The 22,725-nt window shown below is 46.6% G+C and overlaps 1 protein-coding gene and 1 long non-coding RNA gene across 2 annotated transcripts in view; one reads left to right on the top strand and one right to left on the bottom strand.

The window, feature by feature from the left end:
- Window positions 1-231: 231 nt before the first annotated feature.
- On the bottom strand, window positions 232-7,400 carry LOC116983676. Its single transcript, XR_004414782.1, has 2 exons — window positions 7,206-7,400; window positions 232-293 (listed from the first exon to the last, which is right to left on the bottom strand). It is a non-coding gene; the product is annotated as an uncharacterized LOC116983676 (long non-coding RNA).
- Window positions 7,401-7,698: 298 nt separating this feature from the next.
- Window positions 7,699-22,725, top strand: part of lrp6 (LDL receptor related protein 6) — a 128,160-nt gene continuing 113,133 nt past the window's right edge. Inside the window, exons 1-2 of the mRNA XM_033037430.1 lie at window positions 7,699-8,026; window positions 13,172-13,565. Coding sequence (XP_032893321.1) covers window positions 7,972-8,026; window positions 13,172-13,565 — 449 coding nt within the window. The 5' untranslated portion in view covers window positions 7,699-7,971. The remainder of the gene's footprint in view (window positions 8,027-13,171; window positions 13,566-22,725) is intronic.

Below are 22,725 nucleotides of genomic sequence, written 5' to 3'. Positions count from 1 at the left end.
TTAAAGTGGAGATCGAATAATCCAATCGTGTGGGATGTGGGCCCGTGGCTGGATCTCTGGGAAACCAAACCTTAACGGCAGTTGTTACCAACTTATCTCCAGCAGCTACTCACAGATGTCCAAAAAAAACCCAAAAAGTTTCAATTTTTTTTAGCATAACCATTGTAAATTGTAGCTGATTTTTTACGTGGATAAATGAGGAGTTGCGTTTCACCAGCTTGCTGCCTTTTACTTCGTCTCAACGGGACCGTGTTTAATGATTATTAACTGTTAAACGGTGGGAAAGGCAGCTGCTATGGAAAGAAAAAGATCAAATTGTCACAAATGACAGGGCAGTTTACTCAACACAGTCATTAATTAGACAAAAGTGCTGGAGAAACTCAGCGGGTGCAGCAGCATCTATGGAGCGAAGGAAATAGGCAACGTTTTGGGCCGAAACCCGGAAGGGTTTCGGCCCGAAACGTTGCCTATTTCCTTCAGGGTTTCGGCCCGAAACGTTGCCTATTTCCTTCAGGGTTTCGGCCCGAAACGTTGCCTATTTCCTTCGCTCCATAGATGCTGCTGCACCAGCTGAGTTTCTCCAGCACTTTTGTCTACCTTCGATTTTCCAGCTTCTGCAGTTCCTTCTCAAACACAGTAATTAATTATAATGATAAGGCAATTTATTCCCAGCAAAGTATCAATTATAGCAAAAATCTTTCCCAGTCGTTTGCTTCTTAAAGTAGCCTGTTTTTCTGCCATGTGGCAAATGACGGAAATGGTCGGAAAATAAGAGTTTAGTTGAAAGGTCAAGGTCCGATTCCGTTCTGAGCTAGCTGTAGAGAATGAGCAGCAGAAACGTAGCAACTCCTCTCCAGTGGGTAGAGTCGTTTCAAAGTTGAGTTGCCTTGCAGCTGGGGCCATGGAGTCATACAAGCACGGAAACAGGCCCTTCGGCCCGACTTGTCCATGCTGGCCAATATGCTGCACCTAATCTAGTCCCCTTTACCCAGGTTTGGCCCACATCGCTCTAAACCTTTTCTATCCATGTACCTGTCCACATGTGTTTATTCTTCTTCTTGCGTATGGCATGCACAGCTTAAAGTTGTCGGACAACTTGTTCTATTTGATTGTGCACGTCAGGTTGATTGCATTCGTCGAAACAGGGCGGACCATGTGAAGGTTGCATTCTTCCACCCCCACATGTGATTGAAGTGCCTCAACCACTTTCTCTGGCAGCTCGTTCCACACACGCACACCACCCTCTGTGTGGGAAAAAAGTTGCCCATAACTTTCCCCAATTGATGGTCAATCGATCTTGGGATACGAGTTCGAAATCCTTCTTGGCAACATGTTTAAATAATTAACAATGAAAAATTCTTCATTGCTAATCTCGACAATGCTAATTTAAGACTACTTAATTGTAATTTAAAACCCTGGAAGGAGGAAGGGAACAAGAAGAGGAGCAGGTCTGAAGGGCAGAATGTAACTCAAAGGTATCAAAGGCATTTTATTAGTCACATTCACATACACCCAGGTGTAGTGAAGTGAAATGCTTTTTGCCATTTTGCAGCACACAAAAAAAAATACAGACATAACACCAATGAGAGTCTTAAACACATAAAACATCCCCCCACAATGGCTCCCACCATGAGGGAAGGCACAAAGTCCAGTCCCCAACCCCAGTTCACCCATAGTCGGGCCCATTGAGGCCTCCACAGTTGCCTCTACGGAGGCCCGATGTTCCAGGCCGTTCTCGCCGGGTGATGTTGCTCCGGTGTCGGGAGAGTCCTCCCAGTGGCCTGGGACACCTGGAACGGCCGCTTCCGCACTGGAGGCCGCGGCTTCCGAAGCCAACAAGGCCGCGCCGGTTGGAGCTCCACAACTGGCGATCTCATCTAGAGATCCCAGGCTCCCGGTGTAAAGTTCAGCGCCGCCGCCCGCAGCTGGCCGCTCCACAGTCCCGCAGATCCGCGATGTTTTCCTCCGCGATCCTCAGCTCACCGGAGCTCCAGCGCGGCGACCCGGACAAGGCATCGCCCGCTCCGCGATAGTGCTCCAGCGCTGTGCCGCCGCCGAAGCCGAGGTTCTGGGCGGTCCCCGACAGGAAACGCTGCTCCAGGCCCGCTGGTAGGCCGCGAGGACGGGTCGAAGCTACAGCCCGGAGAAAAGCTGCCTCTCCGACCAGGTAGGGACCCTGAAAGGTAGTTTCCCCCTTCCCCCCCCCCCCCCCCCCACCCCACCCCCCAACCCCACATAAAAAAAGTATAGACCTCCAACAAAACACTTAACTAACTAAAATAAAAAATAAAAAGATGAAGAGACAGACAGCTGCTGGCTGTCGAGGGCCTGAGCTACAGGGACAGGCTGGGACTTTATTCCATGGAGCGGAGGAGGATGAGGGGTGATCTTATAGCGGTGTATAAAATCATGAAGGAAATATGGTGGATTCACAAGAGCCTTTTACCCAGGGTAGGGGAATCAAGAACCAGAGGACATCGGTTTAAGGTGAGATGGGAAAGATTAAATAGTAAACCTTTTCACACAGAGGGTGGTGGGTGTATGGAACAAACTGCCAGAGGAGGTAGTTGAGGTAGTCTTTGACATTTCCACCACAGGGATAAAGGTTCTGACTGTCTACCCTATCTCCCCTGCCTGACCAGCCTTGGTCTGGTCTCTGCAGTACTTTCTTCTCATGTTTTTCACTTCCTACTAGTATTCCACAATACCTGTTTGACGTGTTTGTGCCTGCATTTGTTAAGATCATTGTTGTACTCAGTCTCTGGTTCACCAATGCTACTGGCAGCGTTTGCTGGTTGATGCATCTGCCTAACGATTCGCAAAACTGGACCCGCGTTCACAAATCCTCGCGGTTTTGATGTATTTCTGATCATATCTTAGGTTGGACGGCATCTGTTGTGTTGAGGCTTTTTTTTTTTTTTTTCTAAAATGTAAATACTGGTTCTGTTGTTCTGCTGTTTTTGCACAATCCGCAGGCATTGCCACTTTCATTTCACTGCACATCTTGTACGTGTATGTGACAAATAAAGTTGGCTTGACTTGAGAGATAGATCAGCCATGATTGAATGGTGGAGTAGACTTGAGGGGCCGAATGGCCTAATTCTGCTCCTATCATCATGAACCCGACGCTGAACCACAAGGAACTGGAATCGTGAGCTCTAAAAGATTCCACAACTGAATCTAATACAATGTTTACCTACAGTAATATGGTGGTGTATTAAAGTTGTACCTTGGGCATGTTTTATGATGCTAAGTTTGACAATTGTACAGATTTGAGAGGTGTTCTTAGTCATGGGCCAAACTAGTAGTCTGAAGAAGGGTGTCAATGCAAAGTGCCACCTACCCATGTTCTCCACAGATGCTGCCTGACCCGCTGAGTTACTCCAGCACTCTGTGTCTTACTTTTTAAACCAGCATCTGCAGTTCCTCGTGCCTCTGTCAGTACGGTGCCCCACATGTCACCAATTAATAGTGAGAACTGGAGTGAATCAAGAGCGCAAGACACAAAGTACTGGAGTAACACAGCGAGTCAGGCAGCATCTGGGGAGGAGAGGGTCCTCACCCGAAACGTCGCCAGCCCATTCCTTCCGCAGATGCTGCCTGACCCGCTGAGTTCCTCCAGCACTTTGTGTTTTGCTCCATGCTGCTTCCCTTCCCCAAACATGACTGAATTCCCCTCCAACCCTCTCCCCCTGTTCTCTCCTCCCTCCCTCCTCCACACTCCCCACCCACACAGCTTCCAACCATTCCCCCTCCCCCTCCTCTCTCCTCTGGCCCACGTTAGCTCCATGTCACTGGGTTGCCGGGTTCCAGAAGCAGTGTTTGCAGTGTAATCCACCAGTACTGCACAGAGAATTCTGGAGCCCACTGTCTGGACAGACATGCTGCCATGTCCATGGGGTTATTGGGAAAGTAGGAACCAAGTACTCGGCAGAAAAATAAAGAACAACAATTCAGAGTATCAATCCCAGGGAAAGATGAAGCAGATTTGGGGAAGAATTCTCGCAACCTCCAACCTTTAGAGACACTGATTGCAGCAATGAGCCTACCCTCCCTCTGCCATTTGCTTTGACACCTCGTGCTCAGACCAGGCGAGGGGCCACAATATATTTTAGTCACACTTTTACTGGGTTGACAGAAGTGCATTGTTTCACAACCTGAAAGCCATTTCTTAATTCAAAGTGAGGAATTCCGTGCCAGTGTTTTTATGTGGAGGGTGGTGGAGTGAGATGATGGCTGGAGGGAGGACTGCCCTATTCACCTCAACCCCAGTAGACTCGATGGGCTGAATGGCCTCATTCTGCTCCTATGTCTTACCCCAGTGCGGACATTGGACTTTGTCTCTGGAACTGGTGCACTATAATGCTGAGAATTATATTCTGCACTCTGTATCTTCCCATTTTCCCTACCTATTGTGACTTAATTGTATTTATGCATAGTGTTATTTCATCTGAAGAATTATACAAAATCTCAGGGTAACTCAGCAGGACAGGCAGCACATCTGGAGAGAAGAATGGGTGACGTTTCGGGTCGAGACCCTTCTTCAGATCCTTTGGATTAAATCTTCAGTACAAACTAGCATCTGCAGTTCCATCCGACACAGTATTATTCCATCTGATTGGATAGCAGACAAAACAAAGCTTTTCACTGTACCTCAGTACACGTGACAATAATAAACACGAGCCTAAATGGTCATCAACGGCTCAAAACCATGGGTTGCATCTTATTTGTTTTGTTCACCGGATCTAATTGTTGGTCAGAAGAAAGAGAATATTAAATATTTTCCACAAATCAACAATGTGCCAGGGCTAGACAAAAATGCTGGAGAAACTCAGCGGGTGCAGCAGCATCTATGGAGCGAAGGAAATAGGCAACGTTTCAGGCCAAAACCCTTAAGGAAATAGGCAATGTTTCGGGCCGAAACCCGGAAGGGTTTCAGCCCGAAACATTGCCTATTTCCTTCGCTCCATAGATGCTGCTGCACCCGCTGAGTTTCTCCAGCATTTTTGTCTACCTTCGATTTTCCAGCATCTGCAGTTCCTTCTTAAAAATAATGTGCCGGGGCTCATGGCTATAATCCATATTATCAAGATTCCAATATTGGATGTTACAAATATTCTTCCCAGGATGTGCTTAATCTGTCCCAGTAAAACTCCGGATTGCTGTTTTTCTTCCCTCAGACAAACACTTGGTTTCCACTTCCTCACTGAGACTTGACCAGACGACAGCCCAGATATTGTGCTCCTTTACCAAAATTCAAGATTCAGATAAGAAACATAGAAAATAGGTGCAGGAGGAGATTACAAGTAACATTAGCAAATTTGCAGATGACACAAAGCTGGGTGGCAGTGTGAACTGTGAGGAGGATGCTATGAGAATGCAGGGTGACTTGGACAGGTTGGGTGAGTGGGCAGATGCAGTTTAATGGGGATAAATGTGAGGTTATCCACTTTGGTGGCATAAACAGGAAGGCAGATTATTATCTAAATGGTGTCAAATTGGGAAAAGGGGATGTACAACGGGATCTGTGGGTCCTTATTCATCAGTCAATGAAAGTAAGCATGCAGGTACAGCAGGCAGTGACGAAAGCAAATGGCATGTTGGCCTTCATAACATGAGGAGTTGAGTATAGGAGCAAAGAGGTCCTTCTGCAGTTGTACAGGGCTCTAGTGATACCATACTTGGAATATTAAGTGCAGTTTTGGTCTCTGAGTTTGAGGTAGGAAATTCTGGCTATTGAGGGAGTGCAGCGTAGGTTTACAAGGTTAATTCCCGGGATGGCGGGACTGTCATATGCTAAGAGAATGGAGCGGCTGGGCTTGTACACTCTGGAGTTTAGAAGGATGAGAGGGGATCTTATTGAAACATATAAGATTATTAAGGGTTTGGACATGCTAGAGGCAGGAAACATGTGCCCAATGTTGGGGGAGTCCAGAACCAGGGGCCACAGTTTAAGAATAAGGGGTAAGCCATTTAGAACGGAGATGAGGATACACTTTTTCACACAGAGAGTTGTGAGTCTGTGGAATTCTCTGCTTCAGAGGCTGGTTCTCTGGATACTTTCAAGAGAGAGTTAGATAGGGCTCTTAAGGACAACAGAGTCAGGGGATTTGGGGAGAAGGCAGGAATGGGGTACTGATTGTGGATGATCAGCCATGATCACATTGAATGCTGGCTCGAAGGTCCGAATGGCCTACTCCTGCATCTATTGTATATTGTCTAATAACAGGCTCAAGGTCTTCTTCTTCGAGTTCGTTGCAATCTCAGATGTCGTTCTGCCAGTATCTGGCACAGGTCACAGCTGGTCGGGTCGGTTCAGCCAGGTCCCGGGGGCTGCACTGGGGGGCGTGGTCACACTAGGTCCAGTAGGTGGGACATTGCCTGTACTGCTCCACAGCTGCATGTGTCTTCTGCCTGGTAGTTCCATGCTTTCATAAGTGCTTTGCACCTCCCCTGCTCCACTCGTAATCTATTGAGGGTCTTCCAGGTTGGCCATGGGAGGTCGTGCCCGCTGGCGAGGCATTCAGTCGGAGTGATTCCTCTCTCCATCCAGTCGTGGGCTCGTGTGTTGAGCTGGTTCCATTCATCTTTCCAGATGTTGGTCCTTGCTGTTTCTTTGGTTGTCTGGAGAGGTGGGACTGTCTGCAAGAAACTGGCTCTGGATTTCAGTCGGGTGGAGGTGCTGTGTGTCCGTGCAGGGGGTGCCTGGTATCGATCTCCTGTGCTCTCCGCTCGTCTTGGGCGACGATGGATCGTCTGATATTGGTGGGTGGGTGGGGTGGGGGGGGGGCATAGGGCGTAGAGGCACGGGACTGGCGTTGTCTTTATGCATCCCGTGATAATGCGGCAGGTGTCGTTGAGGACTGTGTCACCCAGGCTCAAGGTGAAATTAAAGAAACGATTATTGGGATAAAATTGTGGATGAGAAACAGGGAGACAGACACAAATAAATTAATGAATACTGATTTACATATTTAGTCGGTATTTATTGGAGATCAAATTGCAGATACATAGTCACCACAGTTTCCTAATCAGAACATTTTAATTCTGGCTGTAATATATCCCTTTTAATTCGTGGCTTCTTTTTTTTTTTTAATTTCATTGCAATCTTTGATTGAGATGGGAGAAGTCAGCCTTCCTGGTCTGCTGATTCCCACATGCTCACTCTCCCTCTCCCCCCCCCCCCCTACACACACACAGAGTACCTGAAGCGGCGACCACGCACAAAGGATACTTGATGCTCCAGTCAGTCTTCCACAGAAAGTAGCGCCGCAGCCCAGGTCAAATGGTCATGTTGTTCGAAGGCACAGCACCGCTCCTTGCCGCAAACGGCATCCCCGGCCGAAAATAAGACCAGCAGCGAGAGAAGAGGGGGAGGGGGGGAGGGGGAGAGGAGAGAGAGAGAGAGGGGGGGAGATTGAGAGGGATGGAGGAGCGGGAACATTGAGGAGGAAAAAGAAAATAAACTGAGGGAGGGGGGGTAATATCCCATCCCCGGGAGGAAAAGATTACATGAAGCGTTCAGGCTGGAGCGGGGTTTGCTGGATTGAATGTAGTAAGGAGGGAGGGAGTGGGTGAGAGTGAGTGAGGTGGGGAGGGGGAGGGTGCTGGCTGGCGGCGGAGGGAGAGGGAGGGAGAGGAGGCGGGCGGGCGGTGTGTTGGCGCCGGCGGTGAGCTGTGAGCTGTGAGTGAGCGGGCGCGCGGGCGGGCGGGGAGTGAGTGAGTGATGTGAACGCGCGGGCGCTGGAGGAGCGGGCAGACGATACATTGTAGCCGAGCACGGATGGAGGATACACTGTAGCCGAGCGCAGACAGAGAGAGAGAGACACACACGCGCTGCAGATGGATACTGTGTAGCCGACGCTGCTGATGGATACATTGTAGCAACAGCCCCGATGGAGACTTTGTAGCCGAGCCGCGAGTAACATTGTAACTATGCGAGCCGGTGGATCGCGCCGCTGAGGAGGAGAAATGGGTCCCGCGCTGAGGAATTTGCTGCTGTGTAGCGTCTGCTCCTTGATCAGGGGTGAGTAAAAGTTAAAGCGGTTCATTTGTCCGTGTAAAAGGCGAGTGGCCTGGTGTGTGAGGGGCCCGCGAGGGGTTAAAACATCTTCCCCTCAGCTCAGCTCAGCCCGCGTTGGGCAAAGCCCCGCGTTTAAAATGTCCTGCTCTGTGTGTGAGAGGAGGTGGAGGGAGGGAGAGTGCCGTGGCTGGCAGAGAGGCAGAGATTGTTGCAGACGAGAGAGTGCTGTGTGTGTGTGTGTGGTTGGGAGAGAGAATGGATCGACTGGAACTATTTTTATTTTGCCTAAAAACCCAATGGTTTTAGCATCTGCTGGCCATATTATTTAGGAAACATTAACCGGGGAGCTACAGGAACACATCCCCCCCACCCACCCAAATAACACATCGAGTTGTTTGTTTTAATTCTTTTATAATGAGCTTCCTGTACTTAATAAAACGAAACGCCCAACATTGGAAATATTTCCAATTAGTTTGAGAACTTTTACACATTATATTTCATTTACATTTGAAAAAGACCCAATACTTTGCATTGACAAACACTAGTGACAAACACGAGTAAATAAATCGATTTTCTTTCAAATCTTCTGCCCAAGCTAGAGCATTAATTCCAACCATTTGTTGTTGCCTTCTTTGATGTTCCTCACGTTAACGAGTGTTTCTCGACTCCAGTAAAATGCAACAGGTAGTCGTGTAAACTGGAGATTTAAGTAATTGGGAAACAAAAGCGAGAAACGAGTTGTTTAAGAAGAATGTTCAAGAAGGAACTGCAGATGCTGGAAAAATCGAAGGTAGACAAAAATGCTGGAAAACCTCAGCGGGTGAGGCAGGATCTATGGAGCGAAGGAAATGGGTCGAGACCCGAAACGTCATCTATTCCTTCGCTCCATAGATGCTGCCTGTCCCGCTGTGTTTCTGCAGCATTTTTGTTTAAGAAGAATATAGAAACATAGAAATTAGGTGCAGGAGTAGGCCATTCGGCCCTTCGAGCCTGCATCGCCATTCAATATGATCATGGCTGATCATCCAACTCAGTATCCTGTACCTGCCTTCTCTCCATACCCCCTGATCCCTTTAGCCACAAGGGCCACATCTAACTCCCTCGACCCGACCCGAAACGTCACCCATTCCTTCTCTCCAGCGATGCTGCCTGCCTGTCCCGCTGAGTTACACCAGCTTTTTGTGTCTATCTTCGGTTTAATCCAACATCTGCAGTTCCTTCCTGCACATTGTGTATGAAGACGAGAGGTTAACTTGACTCGAGGGTTGTTACACATCTCGTTTCATACAAATCGCTGTATTACCTAGATACATAGTCCATCTCCGCTATCTCATGCTCCCATTTCCTCATTGCAGTCGTGAAGATATCTGACAGGTGGGTTGAGTAATTTTAGCCTTTTGAGGAAAAGTTCGCGAGGAAAGTTTATATTTGCCGTTTTCTTAAGAAGAGAACACGTATTTTAATTGACGTGTTGGAGGTTCGAATCTTGAAGTGGACGATATTTATAAAAATGACCAGATTCAAGCTCCAGAGAACTAATCGGCCATACCTTGTAGAAATGGGGAAACTGCTCGGCTTTTGAATTTCAAATACACTTCAAGTCTGAAGAAGGGTCTCCACCCGAAACCTCACCCATTCCCTCTCTCCAGAGATGCTGCCTGTCCCGCTGAGTTTACTGCAGCATTTTGTGTCTATCTTCGGTTTAAACCAGCATCTGCAGTTCCTTCATGCACACTACAAGTTGTGTCTGGTTTTAATTGTAGGCAAATGAATGACAGACTGTAGGTCCATGAAGTACTCATTAAGTGGATTTTACCCCCACCCACCTTATCTAGATATGTTGCCTGTGTTTAATATAAATCAATTTCAACTGATATTTATTGATGTATTGAGTCAGTGATTCTTGAAACTGACCTGTTGTGTAAGCAAGTGTTTTGGTGGCTATGTTTGTAGAAAAAAATAAACTCTTTGCTAAACTATATGGCTCTGGATTTTAAAAGGAAGGGTGGACAGTGGTCTGGTGCAAGGAGTTAGTTTTACAACGCTTCATTTTGGACTCTGCATATTTTGTTTATGAAACTAACTGAAATGTATAATATTTTTGACATTGTGCGATGGCTTTAAGACTTTAATAATGCATTATCGTTTGGAGTGGCAATGAATTGAACTTTGCAATTGATTATACTATTGAAGTGACGATTGTGGATGTCTGCTTGTTTGCCTGTTAGTGATTATGTACATTGTAGATGGACAGTGGACTGTTGGACGTAGTGGAATTCATTGTGGGTCGAATGTTGGTCAATTGGTATTTATTTAGTTGCAATGTTGAGTGTCCTGTAGGTCTGATTTAAGATGCAGTTATGAAATCGGTAAAGGCACGGGCGAATTTGTGTACTACTTACAACAAGTCCTCATTATAGTGTTTTTACAGTGAAAATGTTGAATTCAATCAGATTTGTAAGTGTGCGTAAGATTACAAAATTGACACTGATGTAAATCTGTGGAGTGCACATACATGATGAGATGGTAGTTGATGTCACTCATTAACGTGGTGTAAAGTTCAACTTTAATAGTTAGAGGTTGTCTATTAATGGGTAGCCATGAAAGATGGATGACTGAACTGCAATCAGATTGGGGGGGGGGGGGGGATTATTTACTGTTTTAATTAATAATAAAACTGGATTTATGATTTAATGTTCATTGTTTTGTTAATTGAAGCAGACCTGGTATGTACAGACATCTTCATTGATCCAGCACCAGGAATGTACACATTTGCTATGTGCTTCCCAACCTAGAATGATGTAAGGACGGTTGTGTGAGGTTTATATATGCACATTTATTTTGCTAAATAGTGGAATTTGATCCGGAACTGTGTTATTTCATCGATTAAATAGTGAAGTTTACCTGGAGCTCTGAAAATCGGAATGAACAAGGTGCAGCTCCAATTATTTTCAGCAGAACCATCTAAGTCACAATTTTCTTTCTGAACAAAAGCCAAAGACGTGTGATATTTTGCAGCCTTTGGATTATTCAGCTTGGCTTCGAGAAGGAATCATCTGCTTCTCTGCAAACATTTGATGTTCGAGAGTCTCTGGCTTGTCTATTTATGGGCAAAGATTTCAGCTTACACTGGCTGCTCCTGCCTTATGCAAAAATGCATGAATACAAATCACTGGGCTCCATTTTGAGAATTGTGTGTCATTTAAAAAAAATAATGATCTTTGCAGGGCATAATTTACGGCGTTTGCTCAGGATTTTCTTCCTGTTCCAGCTCATGAGGGGACATTTTTTAACCTGTTTTTCCTTGTATAAAGATCAATCAACTGCACACCAGCAGCTGGGTGGGTGGCACAGCTGGTAGAGCCACCTGCCTCACTGTGCCAGAGAGCCGGGTTCCATCCTGGCCTCGGGTGCTGTCTGTGTGGAGTTTGCAGGTTCTCCCTGTGACCGCGTGGGATTCCTCCGGTTCTTTCAAAGACGTGCGGGTTTGTAGGTTAATTTGCCTTCGGGAAATTCCCCCCATAATGTGTCGGGATTGGATGAGAAAGTGGGATAACATAGAACTAATGACAAATGGGTGATCGATGGTCGGCGTGGACTCGGTGGGCCGAAGGGCCTGATTCCATACTGTCTCTTTCAAAGACCTGATTTTGTTAACTCTTTATCCACATCTATTTCCTAATGCCATGCGTACCAATGGAAGCCTTAACTCTCAAAACTATAAACCCCATTAATCAAATTAATTTAGCAGTCTGAAGGAGGCTCTCATCCTGAAACGCCACCTATTCCTTTTCTCCAGAGATGCTGCCTGACCCGCTGAGTTACTCCAGCACTTTGTGAAACGTCACCTATCCATGTTCTCCACAGATGCTGCCTGACCCACTGAGTTACTCCAGCACTCTGTGAAATGTCACCTATCCATGTTCTCCACAAATGCTGCCTGACCCGCTGAGTTACTCCAGCACTTTGGTTTGCACCTGCGTCTGCAGTTCCTTCCTGCACTTTAATCAGATTAGACTTTATTTCACCAATATGGACGGCAATGCAAATGTAAGTCGATGGTCAGCATGGACTGGATGGGACGAATGGCCTGTATCCATGCTGTATCGTTCAGTCAATCAATTGAAGCTAAGTGCTGGAATAACTCAGTGGGTCAGGCAGCATCTCTGGAGAAATGAAGGGGTCCCTTCATCAGACTGAAAGTGGGGGGGGGAGAAGGTGAAGTGAAGGGCAGGAGGCGAGAAAAGACCAGGACCGGTCAAGGCTGGCCACAAATGACCACGAGCAGGTTCTGTCCGCCCTACGTTGGAGCTTCGATCATCCCGACGAGAGGGCCTGTACATCGGGCCGTCCGTGGCGGCGACTGTGGAGGGTCGAGGCCCCAAACACGGGTGAACAAAAACGGAGGAAGACTGACTGAACTTTATTGACTTCCATCACAGCGATCAGTGGTGGATGTTTATGTGAAGTCCTATCGTTCTTTTTAACCGTGTTGTGTTCTTCTAATTGTGTGGCTGCTTGGTAACTCAAATACCACTGTACCTTGTTTAAGAAGGAACTGCAGATGCTGGAAAATCGAAGGTAGACAAAAGTGCTAGAGAAACTCAGCGGGTGCAGCAGCATCTATGGAGCGAAGGAAATAGGTAACGTTTCGGGCCGAAACCCTTCCGGGTTTCGGCCCGAAACGTTGCCTATTTCCTTCAGGGTTTCGGCCCGAAACGTTGCCTATTTCCTTCAGGGTTTCGGCCCGAAACGTTGCCTATTTCCTTCAGGGTTTCGGCCCGAAACATTGCCTATTTCCTTCCGGGTTTCGACCCGAAACGTTGCCTATTTCCTTCCGGGTTTCGACCCGAAACGTTGCCTATTTCCTTCAGGGTTTCGGCCCGAAACGTTGCCTATTTCCTTCGCTCCATAGATGCTGCTGCACCTGCTGAGTTTCACCAGCACTTTAGTTTACCTATCACTGTACCTTAACTGCGTTCAGACCGAAAGGTCAGAATGACAAATAAAGGAATCTAATCTAATCTAATTGGTGCACGTAACAATGAATGTGAATGTGAGGTTTGGTTTTGAAGTCGTAACGAGTTGTCCTCTGTGTGTGTGTGAGTCTGAGTCGATGACACTAACGTTCTTCTCTACCATTGACAGGGTCCCCGCTGTTGCTGTTTGCCAACCGCCGAGACCTGCGGCTGGTGGATGTGTCCGGTGGGAAGACCAACGCCACGGTACTGGTGGCCGGGCTGGAGGACGCGGCCGCGGTGGACTTTGTCTTCTCCGAGGACCTGGTCTATTGGACTGACGTGAGTGAGGAGGCGATCAAGGTGATCTTCCTCAACCAGACAGACAACACCCAGAATGTGGTGATATGGGGGCTGGTCTCGCCTGATGGCCTGGCATGCGACTGGCTGGGGAGGAAGTTGTACTGGACCGACTCGGAGACTAACCGGATCGAAGTGGCTGATCTGGACGGGTCGCTGCGAAAAGTGTTATTCTGGCAAGATCTAGACCAGCCCAGGGCCATCACCCTGGATCCAGGCCGGGGGTGAGTGTGATATTTTAATAATTATCCTGCCCAGGGGACCCACTATCCAACTCCAAACCAGCGCAAGGTCCAACTATTGGTGTTTGGAACATTGTGTTCAGTTCTGGTCACCCCTGGTGCAGGAAGGATGTTGTTATTAAGCTGGATAAGAATGCCGAGATGATTCACAAGGATGTTTCCACCAGTGGGAGCGTCTGGGAGTAGAGGTCACAGCCTGAGAATTAAAGGACTGTGGCCCGGTCAGCAGAGGGGTAGGGAGCTGTATTGCAGAAGAATAAACACGTCTAGAGCACACACTTGTGTCCGATTAGTTTTTGGCTGGACTCCTGCCAGTCCCCGCCAAAATTATCACGTCGGGGTCACCAATGTGCATACAGCTCCCTACTCCTCTGCTGACACAGGCGTTGCCCAGCCTTAAATAACAACAGAGATACCGACCACGTGACTCGTGCCTCCCCCACCCACCGAGACGCCGCCCTCTAGAGCCGATGGTTCATCGTGACCTTGGGTTGCTATCAGGTGCCGCCACAGGACGCTCTTTTAGGAAGGAGATGAGGAGAAGTTTCTTTAGTCAGGGTGGTGAATCTGTGGAATTCTTTGCCACAGAAGGCTGTGGAGGCCAAGTCATTGGATATTTTTAAGGCAGAGATAGCTAGATTCCTGATTAGTACAGGTGTCAGAGGTTATGGAGAGAAGGCAGGAAAATGGGGTTAGGAGGGAGATTCATAGATCAGCCACGATTGAATGGCGAAGTAGACTTGATGGGCCGAATGGCCTAATTCTACTCCTATCCCTTATGATAGTGCCAGGACTCGAGAGCCTGAGCTACAGGGCGTGATTGGGCAGGCAAGGACTTTATTCCTTGGAGCGCAGGAGGCTGAGGGTGATCTGATGGAGGTGTATGTGGGGAATAAAGGGGGTGAATGCACACCTGGGTCTGTTACCCTGGGCAGGCGAACCGAGGACAAGAGGATATAGGTTGAAAGTGAGATGAATCTGAGGGGTGACTTTTTTCACACAGAGTGAGGGACGTATATGGAACAAGCTGCCAGAGGTTGAGGCAGGCATAGCAACATTTGGACAAGTACATGGCTAGGGAAGACTTGGAGGGTTAAGGGCCAAATGTGGGCAGGTGGGACTGGCTCGGGTCAGTAACTTGGGTGATTTGGGCCACAGGATCTGTTCCCATATTCTCCCGCTCTGAAGACTATGTTGAGTTTGGATGTGGTTGTTGCTATATTTGATGGCTTTGCGTGCAGTCTAGGTTAATGGCATTCACGGGCATTGAATGTAAGAAAGACTTTAATTTTTTTTGCACATGATATTTAACTGTTCAATCTTGGGCAGACTTGTGCTGTAAATATCAGTGCTGTTTAAAACGTCGACTTGTTGCGGTTAACATTCGGTTGAAGGGTGTGAGCAGTTGTGGAAAACTGTGTTTGGAATTTAAATTTTTGGATATGTTCAAAAACATCTGCATCTAATTATATTGGTTAATTTTCACTTTATCTTGCACTAAATGTTGTCAGCTTTATCTGTACACTGTACACTGTGGATGGTTTGATTGTAATCATGCCTGGTCTTTTTGACTGGATCGCACGCAACAAAGGCTTTTCACTGTACCTCGGTACCCCTTCAGTTTTAGTTGTTGAATCCGTGGAGCATGTGCCATTCTCATGTGAGGAAGTTTGCATTTGGCCGTACAGATCAAGATATTCCAGGGTTTGTAAGAATGAGATTTCTTACGAGTGAGAATGAGAATGAGCTTCATCCCCAGAGCTATAGCTGCTCTGAACTGGCCCTGCTGAGTGCCCCCACCCCACCCCACCCCCATGAACTGCCTTCCTCGGATGGTCACGTCGCACATCAACCCGGCACAGACACATTTGCACTTTAGACTGTTTTACTGTTCTTTTTTACAAGTCATGTTTCTCGGGGTATTGAAATTTTATGAGTGGTTTAAGTTATGACATCGGATGGAAACTGCGTACCAAATCTCGTTGCACATATGTCCCCAACCTGGGGTAAGTTTACCTCCAGGGGGTAAATTTCGCCGACCCAGGGGGCAAATGTGTTGATTCTGGATGTGTACATATTTGTTCTCATTGACTGACTGTGTTTGGTTCTGGTATACCGGTATCTGTTCATCATTAGTTGTTCATAAATAAGTGAAATAACATTGTCATGTGCTATTAAAGTTGCCGGGGGTGAACGGGACGAATAAGGATGTTCCAACATTTATTGTCGCTACTTGCGACCCTAATGATCTAAAATATAGTCTGTAGAAGGGTCTCGACCCAAAACCTCACCCATTCCTTCGCTCCACAGATGCTGCCTCACCCGCTGAGTTTCTACCTTCCATTTTTCCTGCATCTTCATTTCTTTCTTAAACATTAAATATACCTCAGATTGTTCGTGAAGAGAGGTGCGTGGAGGCCGTTGTTTGTGTCGTGTGCTAATAAATCTCGCTGGCAGCAGGGGGATTCATCCACTGATGCTGGTGTTGTGCCCTGTATATCCACACACTCTCTGTGTGAACAATCTGAGTTTGGAAAGGTAATAATATCCCTGCGTGATCATAAGATCATAAGTTTTTAAGAAGGAACTGCAGATGCTGGAAAATCGAAGGTAGACAAAAATGCTGGAGAAACTCAGCGGGTGCAGCAGCATCTATGGAGCGAAGGAATAGGCAACGTTTCGGGCCGAAACCCTTCCGGGTCTATGACTGTAAGGCAGCAACTCTACGCTGAGCCACTTTGCTGCGGTTGTCGAGTGTAATGAGATTTTTCGCTTCGTTTCCACTGGTTACCATGAATTTCCTGGCCATTTGCAAATATTCAATTTTGTAACAGTCCAAAAATCACAAACATCGGGCTATTTCACTGAACCTCTGATCACTCTGAGGTTGAAACCAGCTAGAATAATATTGGTTTAATAAGCAAAATGTATTTTTATTTGTAACATTTGTTCCCTGTACGATCTCTTGTGTAAACGCTGAATGCTGTAATGGCTGTATCTTACAGCAGTGCTTTAATGATTTTAAATAGGGCAATAGAAACATAGAATACAGGTGTAGGGGTAGGCCATTCGGCCCTTCGAGCCAGCACCGCCATTCGATATGATCATGGCTGATCATCCAACTCAGTATCCTATACCTGCCTTCTCTTCATACCCCCTGATCCCTTTAGCCACAAGGGCCACATATAACTCCCTCTTAAATATAGCCAATAAACTGGCCTCAACTACTTTCTGTGGCAGAAAATTCCACAGATTCACCACTCTCTGTGTGAAAAATGTTTTTCTCATCTCGGTCCTAAAAGACTTCCCCCTTATCCTTAAACTGTGACCCCTTGTTCTGAACTTCCCCAACATCGGGAATAATCTCCCTGCATCTAGCCTGTCCAACCCCTTAAGAATTTTGTAAGTTTCTATAAGATTCCCCCCTCAATCTTCTAAATTCTAGCGAGTACAAGCCTAGTCTATCCAGTCTTTCTACATATGAAAGTCCTGCCATCCCAGGAATCATACCAATGTACCATAAACATACTTCAAACTGCAAAGCCTTGTTTGTTATCCTGACTGTCCCCTCTCTCTGCCTGTTTGTATCTACTTGTGCTCTCCACTTCTTCCACCTGTTGTTTGCTGTTACACTGGATTAGACAGCAGATTTCGATGATCTCAGCATCTATGGAGCGAAGGAATAGATGACGTTTCGGGTCAAGACCCTTCCAGAAACTCAGCTGGTGAGGCAACATCTATGGAGCGAAGGAATAGGCGACGTTTCGGGTCAAGACCCGGAAGGGTCTCGACCCGAAACGTCACCTATTCCTTCGCTCCATAGATGCTGCCTCACCCACTGAGTTTCTCCAGCATTTTTGTCTACCTTTGATTTTTCCGGCATCTGCAGTTCTTTCTTAAACAGCCCTTTGGTATCAAATTTCTTTTTTGGACCTTTCTTTGCTTGTCAATTTGTGTAACAATATTGCAGCTACAATCTTCACATGTCCAAATTCTACTGTATCTGCTGCCTCCCGCTGAGGAGCAGGGTCAGGATTAGTTGCTACTGGATGGACAGGTTTGTTGTCCCTGTAGCTTTTGGCCAGTGGTGATCAAAGACCCTACAGCGAGCAAGATAGTCCACTCGACGAAAAAGACGTAGTACGGTCATGGGCAGATTCACGGGTCATTTTCGGCCTCATTTCCGTAACCGGCTTCCGTCTCCACACCAAAGATCCCGTAGCGGAGCAAAGATACTAGTGCGGAGACGGAAGCCGGTTACGGAAACATCCTCGTAAAAATAAAAGTTATTTGGTAAAAATCTTCTCCTCATTTTCAGAATTATAATTTATTAACACAAACTGTTCCCCCGCAACGTTGATTACACTGCGGGTCGGGTCGGGTCCGGTTACTGAAATGGATGAAAGAAAGGCCCACGTTCCGCTCCGTTGCGTACTACACGTCAGCCCATTGCATTTAGCAGGAGTGGTCTATCTTGCTCCGCTATAGGATCTTTGGTGATAATGCCGCGGTTGAGTGGGTATCCCACAGCGCCGGAGACCCGGGCTCCATCCTGACTATGGGTGCTGTCTGTACTGAGTTTGTACTGTACGTTCTACATGTGACCACGTGGATTTTCTCCGAGATCTTCCGTTTCCTCCCTCGCTCCGAAGACGTAAAGGTTTGTTGGTTATTTGGCTTTGGTAAAATTGTGAATTGTCCCCAGTGTGTGTAGGATAGTGCTAGTGTACAAGGATCATTGGTCAGCATGGACTCGTTGGGCCGAAGGGCCTGTTTCTGCACTGTATCTCTAAACTAAATTAAACCTTCGTCCTCCCCTCCCCCACGTTCCCCCTCCTTGTTAGATTAGAATTCTTCAGGTAGCAGTAAAAACAAAATGACTTTTGTATTTCTATGGTTCCATTCATGGCCCCAGCGCACACACACACAAAGGAGTTTGGATGCCTGTAAAGTGATGTCACTGCTTTAATGTAAGAAACATGGCAGAAACCGTTCCACAGCTCGGCTGGTAAGCAAGAGTGAGATACTGAGAGATCGATCCTCTTGTTTACATGTTGGTTTGCAGCTATATATCGGCCGCAAGAGTCAATTCCACAAATAAAACAAAGAAATAGCTGGGAGCGTCAGGTCAGGCAGCGTCTGGAGAGAAGAAGCTTTAACACCTTGTGGTGAAAATTCTTCAGTAGAGTGATGTCATTGGGTAATTCCACCCAGAATCGACACAAAGCGTTTAGTTCAGAGATACGGTGCAGAAACAGGCCCTTTGGCCCAAAGCATGCGCGCACACACACAGATGCACACACACACACAGATGCGCGCACACAGACACAGACACACACACACAGAGACACACACATGCACACAGACACACAGAGAGACCCCCCCCCCCCCCAAAAACAGAGACAGGCCCTTTGGCCCACTAAGCACGCGCGCACACACACAGATGCGCGCGCAAACACACACACACGCACACGCACGCACACAGACACACGCACACGCACGCACACAGACACACACACACAGATGCGCGCACACACGCACACAGACACACACACACAGATGCGCGCACACACACGCACACAGACACACACACGCAGACACACGCACACAGACACACAGAGAGACCCCCCCCCAAAAAACAGAGACCGGCCCTTTGGCCCACTAAGCGCGCGCACACAGACACACACACGCACAGGCACACACGCACACACACAAACACATACATACACACACACACACAGACCCCCCCCCCCAAAAAACCTGTACGTCTTTGGAGTGCAGGAGGAAACCGGAGCACCCGGAGAAAACCATCGGGCTATTTCACTGAAAACCTCTGATCACTCCTGAGGGGAGTGAGTCAGTCTACCCCACGACAGAAGGGGGAGGAGTTGTACAGTTTGATAGCCACAGGGAAGAAGGATCTCCTGTGGCGTTCTGTGCTGCATCTTGGTGGAACCAGTCTGTTGCTGAAGGTACATGACGTGCGTTTGACGGCGCTGGGCCTGTGCTCGCTGGAGTTTAGAAGGATGAGTGGGTGCCTCATTGAAACTTACCAAATATTGCAAGGCCTGGATAGAGTGGATGTGGAGAGGATGTTCCACTAGTGGGAGAGTCTAGGACCAAAGGTCACAGCCACAGAATTAAGGAATGTACCTTTAGGAAGGAGATGAGGAGGAATTTCAGATGGTGGTGAATCTGTGGAATTCTTTGCCACAGAAGGCTGTGGAGGCCAAGTCAATGGATATTTTCAAGGCAGGGATAGATAGATTCTTATTAGTACAGATGTCAGAGGTTATGGGGAGAAGGCAGGAGAATGGGGTTAAGAGGGAAAGATAGATCAGCCATGATTAAATGGCATAGTAGTAGACTTGATGGGCCGAATGGCCTAATTCTGCTCCCATCACTGGAGCACCCTGGAGAGGAAAAGACTACAAAAAGTAGTAAACACTGCCCGGTTCATCATCGGCTCTGACCTCCCTTCCATCGAGGGGATCTATCGCAGTCGCTGCCTCAAAAAGGCTGGCAGTATCATCAAAGACCCACACCATCCTGGCTACACACTCATCTCCCTGCTACCTTCAGGTAGAAGGTACAGGAGCCTGAAGACTGCAACAACCAGGTTCAGGAATAGCTACTTCCCCACAGCCATCAGGCTATTAAACTTGGCTCGGACAAAACTCTGAACATTAATAGCCCATTATCTGTTATTTGCACTTTATCAGTTTATTTATTCATGTGTGTATTTACGTATATAATGGTATATGGACACACTGATCTGTTTTGTAGTCAATGACTACTATGTTCTTTTGTGCTGAAGCAAAGCAAGAATTTCATTGCCCTGTCAGGGACACATGACAAACTCTCTTGACTTGACTTGATCACTTATGAACATACGGGCTGTTCAGACTCGGAGGATTGGGCATTGATTAGTTTCAGAGTGGCTGTGGCCGCACAGGCCTTGTGCTGGTGCCGACTCTATAACATTAAACTTCACCTGGGTTCAGTCTGTCAGGACCTTCTGATCTGCCATTTGTCCTTCACAGGGAAGGACAATAAACATTCACTCCGTTTGTTCCACCACATGTCAGTCAGTCAAGGCAACAACGGAAGCCTTTTGTTTTAATAGCCGTAATCGTAAAAATGCTTCTAAAATGTCCCGCGCGTGTTCGATGGTCTCCGGCTGCCTTTGTGGACGCACATTTTATACATTGTTTGTTAATCGAAGATTGTGATATTCTATCTAAATAGTGAATAGTGGAGCAAGTGAAAAATTGTGTGTGAAATTCGTGTCGATAGACACTAGGTGCAGGAGTAGGCCATTCGGCCCTTCGAGCCAGCACCTCCATTCAATGTGATCATGGCTGATCATCCACAATCAGTACCCCGTTCCTGCATTCTCCCCATATCCCCTGACTCCGCTATGTTTAAGAACCCTATCTAACTCAATGTAATTAATACATTTTTATTTTCAATAAAATCATCGTTTGAAAATACCTGCATTGTTTGTCCTGTCCAATGTGTGTCCCATTGGGTATAATAATAATAACAATAATAAACTTTATTTCGGACTCAAGGTCCAGACAAGGGGCAACATTACATTAAAAATGCATTGCATATCAAATATCATAAATATATATAAAATCATGGTATATCACATAAAAACATCATTTATATTTAAAAACCCCACAATACTTAAGTTAAAAATCCAGATTAAAAGATGATCAATGTCCTACAACGAGACAACGATACCAGTGTCTCCACAGCTGGGATTTGTAGCGTGCAGTGCTAAACCCTTATGTATGTCAAGGCCACAATAAGCACATTTTTAGAGTCATTTATCCTGCAAATGAATTTATACATGTGATGTCTTAGGATAGCTTCTAAAGTACTGACTCCTGCAGCCACAAACATATTACTGGCACTACACCATCTAGGTTGCCTTAGCAGTGTTCTCATGGCATCGTTATATGCCACAAGTCTCTGCATACTTGTCTTTAAATAGTTCGACCACAGGTGCGCAGTGTAGAGGGGTGTGCAGTATGCTCTAAATAGCGACATCTTCACCACATCTGCACACGCACCAAATTTACGCAAGAGGATATTCGCCTGTACATACAGCATGCACCGTTGCCTATAAATATCTTCATCATCTGTCATTTGTTCTGTAATAATATGCCCTAGATATTTTATCTTATTACAGACACTATGATTATTGTCAGACAATTTAAAATCAGGATATTTTAGACATTTATCCTCTTTGGTTCTACAGACCATAACAGCACTCTTACTAGCATTATATTTAATGTCATGTTCCACACCATACACAGAACATATAGTATGGAGCTGCTGGAGACCATCGCTAGATGGACTAAAGACCACAAAATCATCTGCATACATAATATGGTTCACTAAAATATTACCAATCACGCACCCAGTGTTACAGGCTTTCAATTGTTTAGACAGATCATCAATATATAGATTAAAAAGGACTGGAGACAAAAATCCCCCTTGTCTAACACCATTGCTAACCCCAAATGGGGCTGAGGCCCTATTGCCCCATTTTATTTGCATAGTCTGGTAGATGCTGGTATAATATGGTAGATGAGACAGATTGGGTACAGCTGGCTCTGGGTGATAGTGGTTTCTTTGTTCTAGAGGTGTACGTAGGTTTCACTAGAGAGACTGTTCTACACTGAAAATACATCCAGAAAATACCCCGAAAAAGTAATTTGAGGTGGCTGCTCTTTAAGAATTGTGTGGTTACGAAGTGACTGTAACACCAGTTGAACACATGTGGTCACTTTGCCTGTCTTTGTAAGTTCATTGAACAGTACAGCACAGGAACAGGCCCTTCAGCCCACAATGTCCATGCTGTGCATGATGCCAAGTTAAACTAACCCCCTCTGCCTTGCACGTGGCCCATATCCCTCCATTCCCTGCCTATTAATCCTCTGAAACGCCACTATCGTATCAGCCTCCATCACCACCCCCGGGTAGTGTGTTTCACACTTTGCGCTTGAAAAAAAACGTAACTACACATCATCATGTTTAAACTTTACCCCTTCACCTTAAAACTCTCCCCTCTAGTAATTGACATTTCTACTCTGAGGGGGGGAGTTTGATTGTCTGCCTTATAGATGTC

The sequence above is a fragment of the Amblyraja radiata genome, chromosome 19 (assembly GCF_010909765.2).
Source record: "Amblyraja radiata isolate CabotCenter1 chromosome 19, sAmbRad1.1.pri, whole genome shotgun sequence".
NCBI lineage: Eukaryota > Metazoa > Chordata > Chondrichthyes > Rajiformes > Rajidae > Amblyraja > Amblyraja radiata.
This window is presented reverse-complemented; position numbering and strand designations above follow the sequence as displayed.